At 39.8% G+C, this 18,683-nt stretch overlaps 1 protein-coding gene across 9 annotated transcripts in view; it reads left to right on the top strand.

The window, feature by feature from the left end:
- Window positions 1–18,683, top strand: part of ey (eyeless) — a 405,615-nt gene that overhangs the window by 146,704 nt on the left and 240,228 nt on the right. For all 9 annotated transcript variants that reach the window (XM_017632808.1, XM_017632823.1, XM_017632838.1 and 6 more), the window contains one exon: window positions 12,640–12,820. In XM_017632808.1, the coding sequence (XP_017488297.1) occupies window positions 12,640–12,820 (181 nt within the window). The remainder of the gene's footprint in view (window positions 1–12,639; window positions 12,821–18,683) is intronic.

The following is an 18,683-nucleotide window of genomic DNA, read 5'->3' as shown; positions in this document are numbered from 1 at the left end:
AAATAAATACATACATACAACCCTCTCCTTGTCCAACACCCCTCCCCTATACTGATACATTGAAAATATTTGGAATGATTTTTTACAATAAACCTACTTTTAAGCAGAACTGTCATTATGTAAAAGTTGACTTTGGGCTCGTAATTTATGGACACTGCGCAAAAAAACATCTTAAATTGCTAGAAACACCTTACTATGTAGCAGAGGAGAAAAAGCATCCGTGCATTTCCCACCTCGCCAATAAAAGCTATCTCTCACGTCGAATCCTGCTTTCAACAAAAAAACTGATGTAGCAAGCAATCACCTTTATTTCGTATATTAAGCTACATCAAAGATTTCGACATCATCCGATGCTTACTAAAGTAAAAACTCTACCGCAAGGGCATTTGCCCAGTTTGATACTCATAAATTACCTGGGAGCTTATTTTCACAGACGGTTCCAGATATGGTGGTAACAAAAGGGCTGGGTGTTACAATTGTCTTCAGTGTTTTCCCCCGTACTGCTCGGCATTTACAGCCGAATCAGCTGTACGTTTCGCCTCTATAAACGAAGGAAATTTCATCATCTGAACGGACAGTAAACCAGCCAGCGAAGCCTCTTTTAACAGTGCTAATGATTCTCATATAATTTCGAAATCACGTGAAATACTGTTTTGACACAAAAACACATTTAAAATTATGTAGTTACCTCGGCACATCGGAATAGTTAGTTTAACATAGTATTTACGTCTAAAGAACTGACATTTTCATTATTCTGCAAAACCCTCTATCAGCAAATTTTTCTATATAAATATTCATAATTCGAATTGCAATAACCTCTATCTGATCTTTAAACTAAAATTAAATGAATTAAAAGTAAAAAACTAGTTTTAGTATATTGTGTGAATATTTAAGACATGCGTGTGTACTTAAAATTATTAACACTTTTAAAAACAGCTGCAAAAACAATTTTTTTGCTCTCCTGAAAAATTGAGTTTTTGCAGATAGAGGGTATTGAATATAAGCCCTTGATATGAAATCAACCCCATAAAAGCAATTTAAGTGAAAACTTATTTTTTTATTTGAGTTTAGTATGGAACCTGGCAGAAAAAAATCATTTTTCACATAAATTGCTTTCGTGAACTTGGCTTTTAAGTTATTTCATCTGAAGTAAGTTTATGTATGAATGTACATAGGATTTCTGTTAACAATAATACGCACCCATTTTGAAATTGCCACCAACTATAAGATAAAGTTTCTAGTGCAGATTCACTATAGATCCTCTTCATGGACATAACACTTTCGTTAGATTATTTAAGGCAGCAAACGACCACCAAACCATAAACTTAGCCGATGAATGTGCCAATGGAAATCGTTAACGTTAGGTTAGGTAAGGTGGCAGCCCCGTGTAACCGGAGCTCACTTAGACAATGTAAGATTGTCCTTTGTGATACCACAATTTGGAAACGCCCCCTAAACTTTATCGTTAAAACCCTCCTAGTCGATTATGTATTTACTAATACGGCTGATCTCAATGGCCCAGAGCTCCTCGGGGCTGTTTAGAAAGTGAGAGCCAAAGTACTTCAACCTTAGCCTCGCAAACGCTGGGCACCTAAGAAGGTAGTGTTGAGGTGATTCTACCTCGTCCTCTTCCAGGCAACAGCGACACAAAGGGTCCGGAAGAATGTTCAGCCTTACTGCGTGAATACCGATAGGACAGTGACCCGTTAAAACCCCTACCAGAAGTGATAGCTGCGGCTTTATGAGTGTGAGGAGTGCCCTCGACCGCCCCCGGTCCACTCTCGGCCAAAAGGACCTTGCGATCGCGCATGTCATGGTATCCGCCCAGCGTTTGCTGAGATGACATGAGGCCCCCCCAATCGCCCTTTATCCGGTGATAACGTTTCACAGGTTCCCTCCCTGCCAGATCGTCAGCCACGCTGTTTCCCCCAATGTCGCTGTGACCCGGAACCCAAATAAGCCTAATGCGGAAGTACTCCGACGCGGCCGAAAGAGAGAGCAGACATTCCTTACCCAAGTTAGAGCGCACCTCTAACGAACTCAACGCCCTGATAGCCGCTTGGCTATCAGAATATACGCTCACTTCCCTGACGATTATAACGCTCCTTAGCAGGGAATCCACCGCCTCCTTGATAGCAGCTACTTCCGCCTGGAATACACTGCAGAAATCCGGGAGCCTGAACTTAGTGCTGATGGAAAGCTCTCGACAAAAGACCCCTCTACCAACCCTGCCATCCAGTTTCGATCCATCCGTAAAGAAGTTCACCGCACCCCTCCTCCAGAAGTCCCGCCCGGCCCACTCATCCCTTGTGGGAAAGTGGACAGAGAAGAAGCTCCTAGGAGCCGTAACGGTGGTGCAGTAATCCGTGCGATCCGGGATGAAGTCGAAACCCCCTAGAACTCCAGAGTGTGCAGTCCCTAAGTTGGTCAACCAATCGGTTTCCCTGAGTCTAATAGCCATTCGCGCCGCGACAATTCTGCCTGCAACGTCGACAGGCGCTACGTTTAGCATTGCGTTCAATGCTAATGTGGGGGCGGTTCGCAGTGCCCCACTAATACCAATTAATGCAGCCCGTTGTAAACGCGCTCCACCTGCCTAGCTAATATAGCCTTTTCCAGTGAGTTCCACCAGACTAGGGCCCCATAGAACATAATTGGCTTGACTACGGTCTCGTAGAGCCAATAGACAACTTTAGAGGAGATACCCCATCTCTTACCAATAGCTCCCCTACTGTAATACAAGGTCACTGATGTCTTTCTTGCCCTTTCCTCGATTTGTGGTGCCCACGACAACTTCCTGTCCAGGATCAAGCCCAAGTACTTGACCCTGTCAGACAGCTCTAAGCGCAGACCTCCAACCGAGGGAAGAACAGCGGCGGGGGTTTTATATTTTTTTGTGAATAAGACCAGCTCTGTCTTACTGGGGTTGACGGCAAGACCACTTTTGGCCGCCCAGTTAGTAACTATGCTAAGGTACCGTTGGATCAGTTCATACAGAGTGTTCAGGTATTTACCTTTAACTAGAAGCGCCACATCGTCTGCATTGGCAATTACCCGACAGCCGTGTTTCTCCAGCTCCACTAGTAGCTCATTCACCACGACGACCCAGAGGAGGGGTGAGAGAACCCCTCCCTGCGGGGTGCCCCTGCTCACCATGCGAGTCAAGTAGGCGCTGCCCCAGACAGCCATGACAGTTCTGTCATGCAGCAAGCTTTCCATGAGCCTAAGGAGACTGACCTCAACCCCAAGCTTATCTAGCGACTTAACTATTGCGTCCGGCAGGACATTATTAAAAGCCCCCTCGATATCTAGGAAGGCTCCTAAGGTAAAGTCCTTGTGTGTGAAGGTTTCCTCTATACACCTTACAATTCTATGCAGAGCAGTATCTACTGACCGTCCTTTACAGTAAGCATGCTGAGCTCTAGACAGGTGATCCCGAGGAATCATGCTCCTTATGTGCATATCAACCAGCCTCTCCAACGTCTTCAGCAGAAACGATGAAAGACTGATTGGCCTAAAGCCCTTGGGGGCAACATAAGAGCTCCTTCCGGCCTTCGGGATGAGCACCACCTTGAGGACCCTCCAACCCCTGGGAATGTACCCGTGTCTAATGCAGCTCGCGTAGATTGGGACCAACCAACGGCACGACACCTTCGCCGCTTTTTGCAGCTGCGCAGGTATGATGTCATCGGGTCCTGGGGATTTGAAGAGTTCGAACGAATTAATCGCCCACGCCAGGCGGCGCTCATCCAGGAGGTCAGAAACAGCAGCACAGTCTCCACACAATTCCCCTAAGGAGATCTCTTGAGGGGAGGGATTGGAAGGAAAGTGAGTGTCCAGGAGCAAGCTAAGCGACTCCTCGCTACTCATAGTTCAATGACCTGCCTAATCCCTCAAGTAACCCAGCGGAGCAGGACTCCTAGCGAGAATACGCCTAATTCTGGAAGATTCGTGACACCCTTCAGCGCTTTCGCAGAAAGACCTCCATGAAATCTTTTTTGCCTTTCTTAATTCGGACTTGTAGATTCCTAGTCCAACCTTATAGAGTTCCCAATCAGAAGACAACTTACTTCTACGGGCTCTATTGAAAAGTCGTCTGCTCGACGCTCTTAACTCGGAGAGCTCCACAGTCCACCAAAGGGGTTTCCCTCTACCTTTCTGAAATCTCAGCGGGCATGCGCTTTCAAGAGCATCCCTGCACGCAGAGCTGAAAACTTCAACAAGCTCCTCCAACGAGTCTACCGAATGCACAGAATTTGGTTCTGGCGCATCAGGGAGCACTCCGCGAAGGTTCCTGAAGGGCTTGCCATGTGGACGCGTATCGTCCAAAGAGAATTGAATATACCTATGATCCGAAAAAGAGTGTTCGCTNACGAGTCTACCGAATGCACAGAATTTGGTTCTGGCGCATCAGGGAGCACTCCGCGAAGGTTCCTGAAGGGCTTGCCATGTGGACGCGTATCGTCCAAAGAGAATTGAATATACCTATGATCCGAAAAAGAGTGTTCGCTCAGAACCCTCCAATCCGAGATCAAAGGTGCCGTCTCAGATGGAGCCAGTGTGAGGTCAAGAACCTCCTCCCTGGCAGCAGTTATAAACGTAGGGGAATTACCCCTGTTACAGATATGTAAGTTTTCACTTAGAATAAACTCAAAAAGTGGCTCTCCTCGCAAGTTTGTATCCGTGCTGCCCCAAACTGAGTGCCTCGAGTTCGCATCGGACCCCAAGATCACGCCAGCTTACCGTCGCTTGGCTTCTTCTAGAGCGCTCCTCAGCAGCATTGGAGGCGGCTCCACCTCGTCATCGTGCGGCGTGTAGGCGGATATGAGCCAGAGTACTCCAGCCTTTCGTTCCAGCCTGATTGTAACCACATCCTCGTTGCTGAAATTATGCAAAATAAAAGCTTTTAGTTCACCTCTGATAAGCATGCAGGCCCTAGTTCTACCTACATTGTGTGCCGCTATCAGCTTGTGGTTCCTTGTTCTGATTCCAGAGATACCTTTACTGCTCAGCCATGGCTCCTGTATCAGAACCACGTCAGCCCCATCTTGCTCGAGGTGGAGCAAAAGATAGGCGGATGCCGCCTTGGAATGCTGCAGATTAATCTGCAGAATCTTCATTCTCCAGAATATTCTTCATGAGCGCTAGTTCCGCGCTCTCACCACGAACATCGACCCCACCGAACAGCCTCTCGAGACTGAAGACGGACGCCCCGGCAGAGGAGCCGCCCCCGATTGAGCCGAGTCTTCCAACTCCATGCTGGCGGAGTCAATGGCCTCCCTTCCTCCTTCCGATGTTGATGGAGCCAGAGGGTCATCTGCTTTGGCTTCGGCCGGTAGCATCCGTAGAACCACCTTCTCGAAGCCATAGTACATGACCGCCTTTGTATCGCCGAGAGCACCGAGGGACTCTGCATTAAGCAGTATCAGCGCTTGCCGATAAGATTCCTCGGTCCTCTCCAGCCAGATAACCCCCCAGTTATGCGTCGAGAGAGATGGGTTGCAGTACCGAAGTATTCCTTCCATCTATTCTGGAGAGGTAAGGTCAGTAGGGAGCCATACCCGAGCCCGTGGACGCATCGGAAGATCCACTTTGTCCACGGCCACTAGCTTGGCACCCTTCCAAACCTCCCCCACCAGGGAGACTGCCTCCTTGTATAAAGCTGCCGACCCCTCATCGGCGCACCTCGTGAGCTTATGCAGCCCATAGTGCCCAGCGGCACTCTCACACCTAGGCGGTGGCCTTGGATTCCCCCTGATCACCCTCATAAATACCGCCGACATGGCGGCCGCCACACGCTTCCACTCTTCGCGAGTGATGGCGCCGTCCTCCCTGCTGCGGTCCATGACCCCTAACTCCACAGAGCCGGTAAGATTAGCGATTTCGCTAAACGTGGGAGCCGGCCCCGTACGAAGCTTTTTAACGGTCGTGCATTCGCGCCATCGGCTACCTTCCCCTGGGCGGATGTCGCAGCCTCCGCATCGCCGACCACCTTTTTGGCCCACTCGATCGTTCGGGCATGCTGATCAGTAATTTGACCAGCACACTGATCGACGTAGCGTTCCAAAATTTTGACGGCCATTAGACGTTCCGAGCGATCCTTTCTCGCCGCGGTGGCGTGCCGTTTAGGACTCCCCTGAGGTACCCCATCCGAGGTCCTCGAAGCTCCGAAGGCACGCAGCGAAATACCCTTGCTGGTGCTGGCGATTCCACCCCGCACCGTACCCCCAGATGCTCCGTACGATTTCCCACAGGCGCTACCCACTACCAGCAGAATTCCGCCGCCTTGAGTACCAGAAGGAGCTGGCTTCGACCCCCCTGAGGCACCGGCCGTGAAGGCCCTGCTTAAGCCCTTAACGCAGGGCGGGACAGAGACAGCTTTGGGTATCGACTTCGACGACCCACGCCACATCGGTGAGGTTCGTTAACATGGCTTGTTGGTGAAAATGTTGGACCAAAATATTTAAATAAAAAATAATAGTTTTGGGCGGGACGAAGTTCTCCGAGTGTGCTGGTTAAATAAAAAGTAAACTAAAATTAAACAAAAACAATCAAATTTATTTTAATAACAACTGAATAATTAAACGGTTAATTTGTGTTTAGGTAATTTGATAGTTCCAATTTTTTTTTTGCAGTGATTGTTGTGTTGAAGAGTTAGCAGTTTGCAAATTAGTTCGGTCTATACTACTCAAGTTTATAGTAGATTGGTGTTCATTTTCCTGATAACAGTTTTGGAGGCGTAAACAATTGTGGAGTACTTTAGCTAGCACAACCTATAGAAAAAGATATTAATATGTTGATTACATACATTTTATTACCTTCTTAGCATTAGGTGCCGCAAAGTGAATGAAAAATTCACCACTTTACCTTTATTATACCTAAACAAATTACAATCTAGAGCTTTGGGAAGTTGAACGAATTTAAATTGAGTAATTTTTCTAACCAAAAGCGATTTTGATCCTTATACGCGCCCGAGATATAAATTTGTTATATTTTTCTTTTTCCGCTGTCAGATTTGGGGCAAAGGCTTCATAGTATTTGGTTTTAACGGAAATGCCGGGTTAGCTACCAAATAATATGGGGACATTGTTTGTGTAGAAGGTAAATTTGTTGAAGGCGGGATGTTCAGCTCATTGTTTAAAATTTTTTTCCCATTTCTGAGTTTCTAAAAACGCTTCCATCGCTCTGACTGCCAAAAGCACCAACAGAACCTTTAAATGAGGATTAATAAAAAGTAAATATATATATGAATACTAAACTGTTTAATAATCTTACAATACTAAAGTATTTCTTATAATTGAAATACTCTGAACCGCTATTATTGGGGCATACAATGCCATCCAAAGCTCCGACGCAATTAGGCAGCCCAGTACCTTTCTGGAACTTCTCAGTAATTTGTGTCCACTCTTCTTGAGTAGGAACGCTGACGTAAAACTGCGGTAATCGTTTCCATATAGCATCGCATGTTTCCAAAACCACATTTCGCGCAGTTTCTATTCCAATTCTAAATTGCAAGGCAATGCTGTGCAAGGAACACCCTTGACCCAAAAAACTGAAAACAGGACCATATTAGAATATAAAGCCTAAAACATTTAATATCTACTAACTAAAGCGTAACAAAAAGTCTTTGCTCAGGATCAATGCTGGTCTTCGCTAGCCTTTGCTCAAAAACGGTTTTAGTAACTGCAATAACACTTTGAAATTGTCGTTGGTCATCCTCACAGACTTGAAAAATAACTCTGAATTTTTCTCAACTAGTATATTGAATCCAGTAGTCTGAAAGCCAAACTCATCTCGGCTTTACCGCTTACCGGACCATTGTAGTGTTTTTCAAGCAGAATTAAACGCCATAATGGAGGCGGCACGGTGGGTTATAACCTCCCCCCTGCAAGATGGCCTATTGCTATCTATTCTGACAGCCAGGCTGCTATCAAATGTCTCAATTCTAACGGAAGAACCTCCAAAGTAGCCATAGAATGCAGGAAGATTCTCAACCTGCTGGCATCAAAATGCTCCTTGACTGTTGTATGGGTCCATAGGGGCATTCCTGGCAACTGCCTAGCTAACGAGCTTGCAAGGAGAGGGACGGAAATATCTGAAGTAAATTCTGCTCAGAATGCGGGCATACCTCTAACCTCCTGCAAACACAGACTAAAGGCGGACCTCGTCGAGGAGGTAAATTTCAGGTGGGCTGTCGAAACCACCTGCCATACTACCAGGCAAATTTGGCCAAAGATTGATGTAAAGCGATCCATAGCTCTTACCCGGCTGGACCGCACCTCTCTCAGATTAGTACTTGGGGTTATCACCGGATACTGCCTGATGGGCACACACGGAAAAAGGCTAGGATCAGCGTTGCCATTTTAGCCGTTTTCCGGCTAGATTTAGCCGGTTGCGACAGCAAACAGCCGGAAAAAATTCGATTTAGCCGGCAGCCGATTCGTTAGCCGTTTTGCAAAAAAAAAGTTGCATTTTTAGCCGATTTTGCTCTTCGCCTTATTTTATTAAAATTCAAATACAAGTTGTTATTTTTACAAATTTAGTACTCCAAAATCTATTAGAAATGGCTATTCTTATCTCTGAGAAAATTTTCATGTCGGACTGTTATATAAAATTTAAAAACAATCAGATAGTGAGCCGATTTCAAAGTTGTTTATTTTAAGCGAGTGACCCAAATACACATAAACTGGGACACGTCATTTTAGCAAATTAAAAAGTTACAAGTTTTGCTGAAATTTTGCCGAACTTTCATAATTTTTACACCAAGTGTGAAATCTGTTTGTAGTGTATGTTGTTTGTTAAGTAATGAGGTACATATTCATAAAAAATAATAAATATTAAATAAACTAAAGAAAAATAGGCAAAACTTGCTTCAATTTTGCGTCCCAGTTTATATTTGGGAGAACGTAGCGGGAATTTTCTTCATAAAATTTTTGTTATGAATGTCTTAAATTTAAGTGTGAAGTTTTATTCGCTACACTTAGAAAATAAAAGAGTACGAATTTCGATGTGGAGCAAAACTCTCTGGGAAGACAATACATGAAGCAAACATACTTTTTAACTTTTATAAAATAAAACTGCAGTAGTTTTCCATCTTATGTGGATAATTCTTGTGACAAATACATAGTTTCGTGCTTATATTATTGTATATATATTTTTAGCAGCACCACATCGTTATCAGAAAATTCCGAGAATCCAAAAATTGGTACTGTTACAAGTTGCAGATATTTTAACTCGACCTCTTTCCTGTTCCACGGATAATGGAACATCTTTAAGAGGTTTAAAAATATTTTGCGTCAGCAATTTGTTATCAACCTACGTGCCCTACCTCGGAAAAGCAAAAAAACTTTATATTCGAACGTTTGCTCAGGTGTACCGAATTCTGGCAGTTTGGAAACGCGCAACACTTTTAATATTTTCATCCAACTTCATTACCTTAAAATTTTTTTTCTACTTCTTTAAGAAACAAAAATTTTTCTGCTAGTGAATCTGGTGGCATGATTTTAGTTTAATGTCATAAACTTGTTAAAAGTGAAGTGGTCGGCAACAACAACGAATGTCAATAAATTAAACTACCTTCTGCTTTCACAGCTTTACGTCATGAACGAAAGACACAAGATCCCGTAAGAACAAGAGAGTGAAAAAAGTCGATTTTTTTTAGCGGGTTCTACGCCATCTTGTTTCACTGGAAAATGAGCGAAAAGTAAACAAAGCAAAGAAAACGAAAACTAAAATTAGTCAAAATTATTGTCGGCCACTTTAAAAGCACAATTTGGGTAAAACGATGCAACAAAATGCTTTAAAATGTGTTGTCATGTTGAATCAACTCTTCTTTACTTGAATAAAAGTGTAAAATAGTGGTGCTTGTGATGTAAACAAACGCTCAGCTGACGAACCCGCTTTCGCAAACTTTTTTCTCAAAACCAGTTACAAATACAACGTCGCGTTCTTACGTGATCTTGTATTTTTGGTTCATGGCTTTACGTGTTCATTTCTCTAAATATTGCCCTTCGACTAAGCAAGAGTGCCATACTTTCAGCTAATATAGCCATTTTGCGGGACAAAAAGCAAAAAAATGATCCAATATTTATAAGACAAAATTGTTTAATAGAAAAGAAAACGCCATAAGTTTGTAATTTATCTATGTTTTTATATTTAAGTAACACAAACATGACTTCTGATGTAAAGCTTAGCTACGTATAACGACAGTTTCCTTTGTTAAACAAAAATAAAGTGGTGTACAGCTTAGCTACGTATAAATAATCTTTATTAACCAAAAAAATTCAATGGATTTACTAGTCTTTCTAATTGTAGTTTATGTATTTAAAAAAAATTGAATTCTGGTTGAAACATTTTAGCCGTTTTTAGCCGTTTTTTTGTCCAATCTAGCCGGTCGCCCCGAAAAGTTCTGGCAACACTGGCTAGGATACCCCAACAACGATTTTTGTTGCAGTTGCAGAGACGAGGAAGACGTGGAGACCGTTGAACACTATCTCTGCCATTGTCCCGCCCTGGCCAACTCGCGCAACCGATTCTTCAACAAGTACTTTCTAGACTGTTTAGCCGATTTGAACTCGGCGAACTTCCTCGACTTTTTGTGCTATATAAAACGCAGTTGGTGGTTCAATTACTAAGGAAGGGCAAGAAACAAATTGCTTCGGCCAATGGTATCACAACGGGCTTTTCCAGCCCACGTGTGCTCCGCGCTCTGCGCGGGGCTGCCACTCCAACCTAACCTAAGGGTAATGATCAGGGAACGGATTTTTGGGACCTAAACACCTATAAAAAAGGCAAAATAAAATAACGAAATAGGCTGGAAAAGGCAAAATAAAATAGCGAAAAAGGCAGGAAAAGGCACTAGGTATTGCACAAAAACTAAAAAAAGGCAAAACAAAATAGCGAAAAAGCAGAAAAAGGCACTAGGTATTGCAAAAAAGCAAAACAAGGCAATAAAAAAAGACAGAAAAGTCGAAGAACAATCAAAAAATACATTTATTTTAGAAATGTTTATATTACAAGCGAAAATAGAGAAACTATGAACTAGTTTCATTATACGAAAAATTTGTACTTCGAATCTTTGACTATTTTATCCTTTCGAGTTTCTAACTCATAAAACTTTAATCTGTATAGTTGTAGTAACATTGAACCACAAGATGCATTTTGAAGTTGTCTGGCAGCATTTTCATTAGATTTTCGCGAAGAAAAGCCTTGAATGTACTAAATGTGCGCTCGACGTAAGTTGATACAAGTGGAACCCAATTTAAATATGGAACGTTTGAAACGTTCATATTATCAGGAATAAGGGCGTTTTCCTCGCCCTTTACAATTTTATCCACACCCCTTATTGTCTATAAGCCTACGTTAGCTGGGAAAACGGATTTAAATTTTTCCAAAACCAATTTGGCAAGAGGTCCCTGCGCTTCTATAAGCCGCATGGGCATGTGTATATTTTTTAATCTTAAAAAAAAAATATTGTAAATGCTATAATCACTTTTTTAAAGTTAGAAAAGGCAAAAAAGGCAAATATCTTAAAAAAGGCAAAAAAAAGGCAGGTATCTTAAAAAAGGCAAAAAAAGGCAACATCAGATGTGTATATATGGAATCAGGGAAAGCTAAATCGTGGACATTCTCAATCGAATATACTTTATCTCTTTAGCAGAAAAAAAGGCAATTTCCATAAAATCCGTTCCCTGGTAATGATAATGTTAATGATATTGCTGATCGAGTATAGCGTTGATACAAAATTATAATCGAACTCTGAAGAAAGAAGACCAAAAGCAATTTATTTTGCAAGTACATAGTTCATCGCCAGAAATATCCAAATTAAAAAGAACGTTAATGTTTAAAAAGGTAATAAGAAATAAGTAAATGGATTAAAACAATATTCCCATTACAGCATAAATTACTACGTTTCGATCAAATTACTTACATAAAACAAGTAAGTTCACATTTGCTTTCGTAATTTCTATAGCACGTGTACGTACGAGTGTGTGGTTTGTACTTGATTTCAAAAAACAAATGGTTGCATAGCTTTAGGCATTTTTTCAAATTTCCCTAACAGTGGGGGCTATAATAAATGAAAAATCTTTTTTTCTTCATTTGGTTCTTGATTTATGATAAATTATTTCATTTCTATTTAATTTATTGACAGATTTTACAAGGCGAAATCACTTTATTTCAGCGTGATTTGCTTATAAATTACAAATGAGCCGTAAATTATGATAATGTGAACAAGCTTTAAAACTCTCTCTTCTGTAACAAATCAAGTTCAAAATTAATATTTTCTACACAGTTTGTATAAATTTAGTGTAAGTTTTTCATTCTGCTTTTTTCGACTTTCATAGCCAGATGTGGACACTACCACAAACAAGCTAAAAGTGAGAATGTGTTAGTGTGCCTAATAAACAGTAAGCCTAGTAAACAGGTTATTTTAAGGCCATAAATTCGTTAGGTTAGTTAATTTTGATCACCCTAACATACATATAATTTTTTTTTGGAAATCTAATTCCTTAATAGGAGTCGTAAATTAAACAAACCTTTAAGACTCGCTCTGGGAAATCCCTACTTTTTTGGATAGGATATCTATCCATTAATTGAGTAACTGCTTTTGAAATAATTTCTCGCTTTATTGTCTTTCAGATACTATGAAACTGGTAGTATTCGTCCCCGCGCCATTGGCGGCTCGAAGCCGCGCGTTGCCACCGCGGAGGTTGTGAGTAAGATTTCTCTGTACAAACGTGAATGCCCCAGCATCTTTGCGTGGGAGATACGCGATCGACTGCTGCAGGAAGGAATATGTACGAACGACAACATTCCCAGTGTAAGTTATTCAACAGCAAAAAAGCAGAAAATAATGAATCGAAATCTCTGCTACTTTGTTTTCTTCACCCCCTCTCCCCAACCATTTGCGTTTAACGGAACTTTTCCCCCAAACCACAAATGTCCCAAAAATCAGTTCAAGTGAATTCGAACACTTGCAAATTACCACAAAGTATCTGCATAACACAAAATGGTGAGGATACGAATAATCTGGTCCCTCGCGTGTCTTTTTTATATTCCGTTTTTTTTTCTTTTTCACAACCTCCGTGGTTCATAATTTCTTTTTACTCCCAATTGTTGACACCTCCAACCACCACCCTTGCTGCCTGGCGCAACCATTTTCACACTTATTTAGCATTTCTTATTTTGTCTTCTTTTGCTATATTACCTTTCTTATGTGTTGGTGTTCTTTCTCTTAGTAAAACGCTTCAATGACTGAAGCGCTCATTCGTTCACGCATTCAAATGGACGAACGATGCGACTTCCCCGGCCGAGCGTAAGCCAATTGGGAGTGAGGGAAGGAATGGTTTGTGTTGAGGAGTGTGAAACCCCAATTGTCGACTTGAAAAGCGTGACGGAACGGAATAGGAGTTTTATTTAATAATAGGGGTGAATAATTCAGAATACTAAGCGTGCAGAATAAATCTAAGCATTTTTCTATTTGTCAAAATACTTACATACATACAGATGCACACTTAAACATGTATATATATACAGCTTTGTAAATACCCTGTCGGAAAATCTACTACGAGTAATTTAAAAGCAAATACATATGTACTTTTTGGAGTTTAACTTTTTAGGCGTAGACATTGTTTTTGAACACTCTATGCGAACACTTAAAAATCCACTATTTATTGCATTTTTTATGATTTGCATGTAGCTGTGCATTCTTCTCACAATTTTATATCACTCCAAGGACAAGACGCTGTAGTCCTTGTTGTGCTAAAAAAATTTCGCGGCACAACTACTCTTAAAATGTCTACGAAAACAATAAAACACAATACAAACTTTATGTTCCTTTAGCTTTAATGTGAGGACTGAAATTATTTTGATGATTTCATTATTTCCTTTAAGTTTATTGGGAGCTTTTACAATTTTACCCTGAAATCATTTGACGCTGAAAGCTTGCTGGTGTATTTTTTTAGCCGACTTCACAAATTCATTTCGTCGGAATATTTTTTTATTATTTTTTTTATGTTTGTTACCGCATAACTTTGGACCACGTTAACCGATTACTATAATTCTTTTTTAAAGGAAAGGTGTTACCTGACAGGTGGTCAGGTTTAAATCCGATCACTGGGTCATGAATAGATTAACGATGATCTTAAATTCTTAGATGGGAATTGAAATCGGTTTTGTTTTTTTTTGCTTAAAAATTACTTGTTTATGTAAGCATTTGTTGAAAATGCGGTCTCACATAGAAATGTAAAAGTAATGCCCCTATTATGAGTTGCATTCGACTGACGCTCATTCGATGAGGAATAGCGCTATTGTGAATTTCGCTCGGTTAGGTTGTTTAAAATAGTATATTTTTCACCGCTGAGAAATTTTGTTTACAAATCGAGCTAACTAAATAGTGTGCTTATACATATGTATGTAAATTTGTGCAAATTAAAATGAGAAAATAAGAAAGCGAGTTTATAAAAACGTGGTAAAACTGAGTATAACGGAGTTCTGGTTCAACGATTCGTCAGAGGATGAGAGCTTGGTAAATTGGCCAGGAGTAGAAAATTTTTAAGAGGGTAGTGTAGTATTTCGAATATATTTTGACATAAAATATATTTAAGAAATTTGTCTATAGATTTATTCAAAACTTCCGACTGTCTAAAGAGTATTGGGATTTTCTTTCACAAGTAAAACTAGCCTTTCGAGCTTGTGTTTAATATTCACGACGTTAGAACTGCATGAAATTAATAAAAATTGTTTACAATTAGTAAAAAAACAAATGCAAAATCATAAATTTTTTTAAATTTTCTAACACTTCGCTACACCATCGAAAGTAAAATTCTGTTAGACAGAAAATTCGATACTCAACGAAAATTTCGACACGGTTGCANAGCCGACTTCACAAATTCATTTCGTCGGAATATTTTTTTATTATTTTTTTTATGTTTGTTACCGCATAACTTTGGACCACGTTAACCGATNAAGTTTATTGGGAGCTTTTACAATTTTACCCTGAAATCATTTGACGCTGAAAGCTTGCTGGTGTATTTTTTTAGCCGACTTCACAAATTCATTTCGTCGGAATATTTTTTTATTATTTTTTTTATGTTTGTTACCGCATAACTTTGGACCACGTTAACCGATTACTATAATTCTTTTTTAAAGGAAAGGTGTTACCTGACAGGTGGTCAGGTTTAAATCCGATCACTGGGTCATGAATAGATTAACGATGATCTTAAATTCTTAGATGGGAATTGAAATCGGTTTTGTTTTTTTTTGCTTAAAAATTACTTGTTTATGTAAGCATTTGTTGAAAATGCGGTCTCACATAGAAATGTAAAAGTAATGCCCCTATTATGAGTTGCATTCGACTGACGCTCATTCGATGAGGAATAGCGCTATTGTGAATTTCGCTCGGTTAGGTTGTTTAAAATAGTATATTTTTCACCGCTGAGAAATTTTGTTTACAAATCGAGCTAACTAAATAGTGTGCTTATACATATGTATGTAAATTTGTGCAAATTAAAATGAGAAAATAAGAAAGCGAGTTTATAAAAACGTGGTAAAACTGAGTATAACGGAGTTCTGGTTCAACGATTCGTCAGAGGATGAGAGCTTGGTAAATTGGCCAGGAGTAGAAAATTTTTAAGAGGGTAGTGTAGTATTTCGAATATATTTTGACATAAAATATATTTAAGAAATTTGTCTATAGATTTATTCAAAACTTCCGACTGTCTAAAGAGTATTGGGATTTTCTTTCACAAGTAAAACTAGCCTTTCGAGCTTGTGTTTAATATTCACGACGTTAGAACTGCATGAAATTAATAAAAATTGTTTACAATTAGTAAAAAAACAAATGCAAAATCATAAATTTTTTTAAATTTTCTAACACTTCGCTACACCATCGAAAGTAAAATTCTGTTAGACAGAAAATTCGATACTCAACGAAAATTTCGACACGGTTGCATAGTTCATAATTTCACTTTCGATGTTCGATCTTCGATAACCAGTGAAGAAAATAACGCTAAGAAAATAATTTTTACAGCCAATTTCACGAAAGCAATTTAAGTGATAAATGACTTTAATTTTTTGAATGTTAAATGGAAATTGCTAGTGAAACCGGCTGTTATCAATTTTCTTAGCGTTAACTTCGTAGTTACATACGTTTTTCTGATTACTNATTTTGTTTACAAATCGAGCTAACTAAATAGTGTGCTTATACATATGTATGTAAATTTGTGCAAATTAAAATGAGAAAATAAGAAAGCGAGTTTATAAAAACGTGGTAAAACTGAGTATAACGGAGTTCTGGTTCAACGATTCGTCAGAGGATGAGAGCTTGGTAAATTGGCCAGGAGTAGAAAATTTTTAAGAGGGTAGTGTAGTATTTCGAATATATTTTGACATAAAATATATTTAAGAAATTTGTCTATAGATTTATTCAAAACTTCCGACTGTCTAAAGAGTATTGGGATTTTCTTTCACAAGTAAAACTAGCCTTTCGAGCTTGTGTTTAATATTCACGACGTTAGAACTGCATGAAATTAATAAAAATTGTTTACAATTAGTAAAAAAACAAATGCAAAATCATAAATTTTTTTAAATTTTCTAACACTTCGCTACACCATCGAAAGTAAAATTCTGTTAGACAGAAAATTCGATACTCAACGAAAATTTCGACACGGTTGCATAGTTCATAATTTCACTTTCGATGTTCGATCTTCGATAACCAGTGAAGAAAATAACGCTAAGAAAATAATTTTTACAGCCAATTTCACGAAAGCAATTTAAGTGATAAATGACTTTAATTTTTTGAATGTTAAATGGAAATTGCTAGTGAAACCGGCTGTTATCAATTTTCTTAGCGTTAACTTCGTAGTTACATACGTTTTTCTGATTACTTTGTTTATTTATGGGGTTTTCATGCAAATTGCTAAAAATTCTAAAATATATATTTCACCAGTAAAAAAATCTCGACGTGTTAGAAAAAACCAGAGATGTATTTTAATTTCGCAGGCCTCTATTATCTTCGTAGTGTCATTCAATTCGGGTTTTAAATCTAGTGCCGGCATCTTCCTAGTCGCCAGGGAATACCGAGGGAATACAGTGACTTCTCGTGGCGTTTTCAGCCTCTTGCTTCATCCTAGACATCGCTCCTTTCGTTTTTCCAACCACCGCAAATATCCGCACTCTTGCTCCATTTCAAACCATTGTTCTGTACAAATTTGACGATAGCTTTAAAAATTTCGTCGCTAGTGGCGTAAGGCACCCCGCACATTAAGCGCCTAGTCACAGTAGTATAATCGTTCCGGCATACAAAAGTATGAAGCTTTTATGCCGAACACATGTATGTACTTCAATAAAGCTCTGTGTATTACGATTCATAATCATGTTTTCGCCTAATCATAAAAGCTTCACGAATCGAAGCGCCCATCTCTGTAAAGGGCCATTCACATACAACTTTCCTCGCTTTGCTTAACAGTTCAAACTTTGACAACAAAGCGTTAAACGCGGAAGGTATGCTACAATAAACGCTTTGACAGCTTTTGCGTTCTCCTTTTCCTCCATATATTTTCTCTGTAAAATAGATAACAATATAATAATATGCATTAATAATAGCAATAAAAATTCCTATTTACCCTATTTTTGTCATTAAATGCAAATGCAAGCGCACGAGAAAAGATACATGTAGATAGCTGATTGCCAAAGCGGGCAAAAGTTGAGAGTTGCCCAAGATTTTGCTTCGTTTTGCTTTGCTTTGCTTTAAACGTTTTTTATGTGAGCATACTCATGCATATGCCTACATCGATCTTATATGTCAAAGCAAAGAACTATCAAGCAAAGCGAAGAAAGTTGTATATGAATCAGCCTTAAGGCGCTTGCCGTTTTGAAATCATCATTTGTCTACTTATTTTGTATTGGAAATAAAAAATATTTGTCATTTCAATATGAAATATTGAAAGTGAATGATTTTGTGCTAAAACTCGTGCCAATTGTACTAAACCATAAGCGGTTATGCAATAGTTTATATCAGAAATATTCCACTTCCGCGAGTATTTCACTCAGAAAGAACGGCCAGAAAATGTATATTGTGTGTGCCACCAGGGCTTATGCAAGGCGCGAGTGTGCAGAAGTCGAGTCGTGGTGCATTCGTTTCGGCATGACGAAACGACTACTCTACTACGATTAGGCGCGTAATGTGCAGAGCAGTGTTGCCAAACATGGGCTTTTCCTACCAAAACTGGTAGGTTTTTTTTCCATTTGGTAGGTTGGTAGGCTTGATTGGATTTTGGTAGGTTTCGGGACTACGAGTAATAGTTATTTGAGAAAAGTAGAAAATATGTATCTCTAAAAAATTTAGCAATTTTTTATACCCGAGCGCACTTGTGCACAAGGGTATATTAATTTTGTTCACATAACGGTTGTTTGTAACAGCCAAAATGAATCGAGATAGATATAGACAAATGTATACATAAATGCTCAGAATGAATAGAGAAATCGATTAAGCCATGTCTGTCTGTCCGTCCTTCTGTCCGTCTGTCCGTCCGTCCGTGTACACGATAACTCGAGCAAAAATTGAGATATCTCAACGAAATTTGGTATGTAGGTTTCCGTTAATCCAAGGTAGGTTGGTATTGAAAATGGGCGAAATCGGACCGTAACCACGCCCACTTCCCATATAACGGTAATTTCCAGAA

This window comes from Rhagoletis zephyria, unplaced genomic scaffold (assembly GCF_001687245.7).
Source record: "Rhagoletis zephyria isolate East Lansing unplaced genomic scaffold, Rhagoletis_zephyria_1.1 Rzeph_scaffold_00100, whole genome shotgun sequence".
NCBI classification, from domain to species: domain Eukaryota; kingdom Metazoa; phylum Arthropoda; class Insecta; order Diptera; family Tephritidae; genus Rhagoletis; species Rhagoletis zephyria.
Note: the sequence above shows the minus strand (reverse complement) of the source record. Positions and strands in the feature narration are given on the sequence as shown.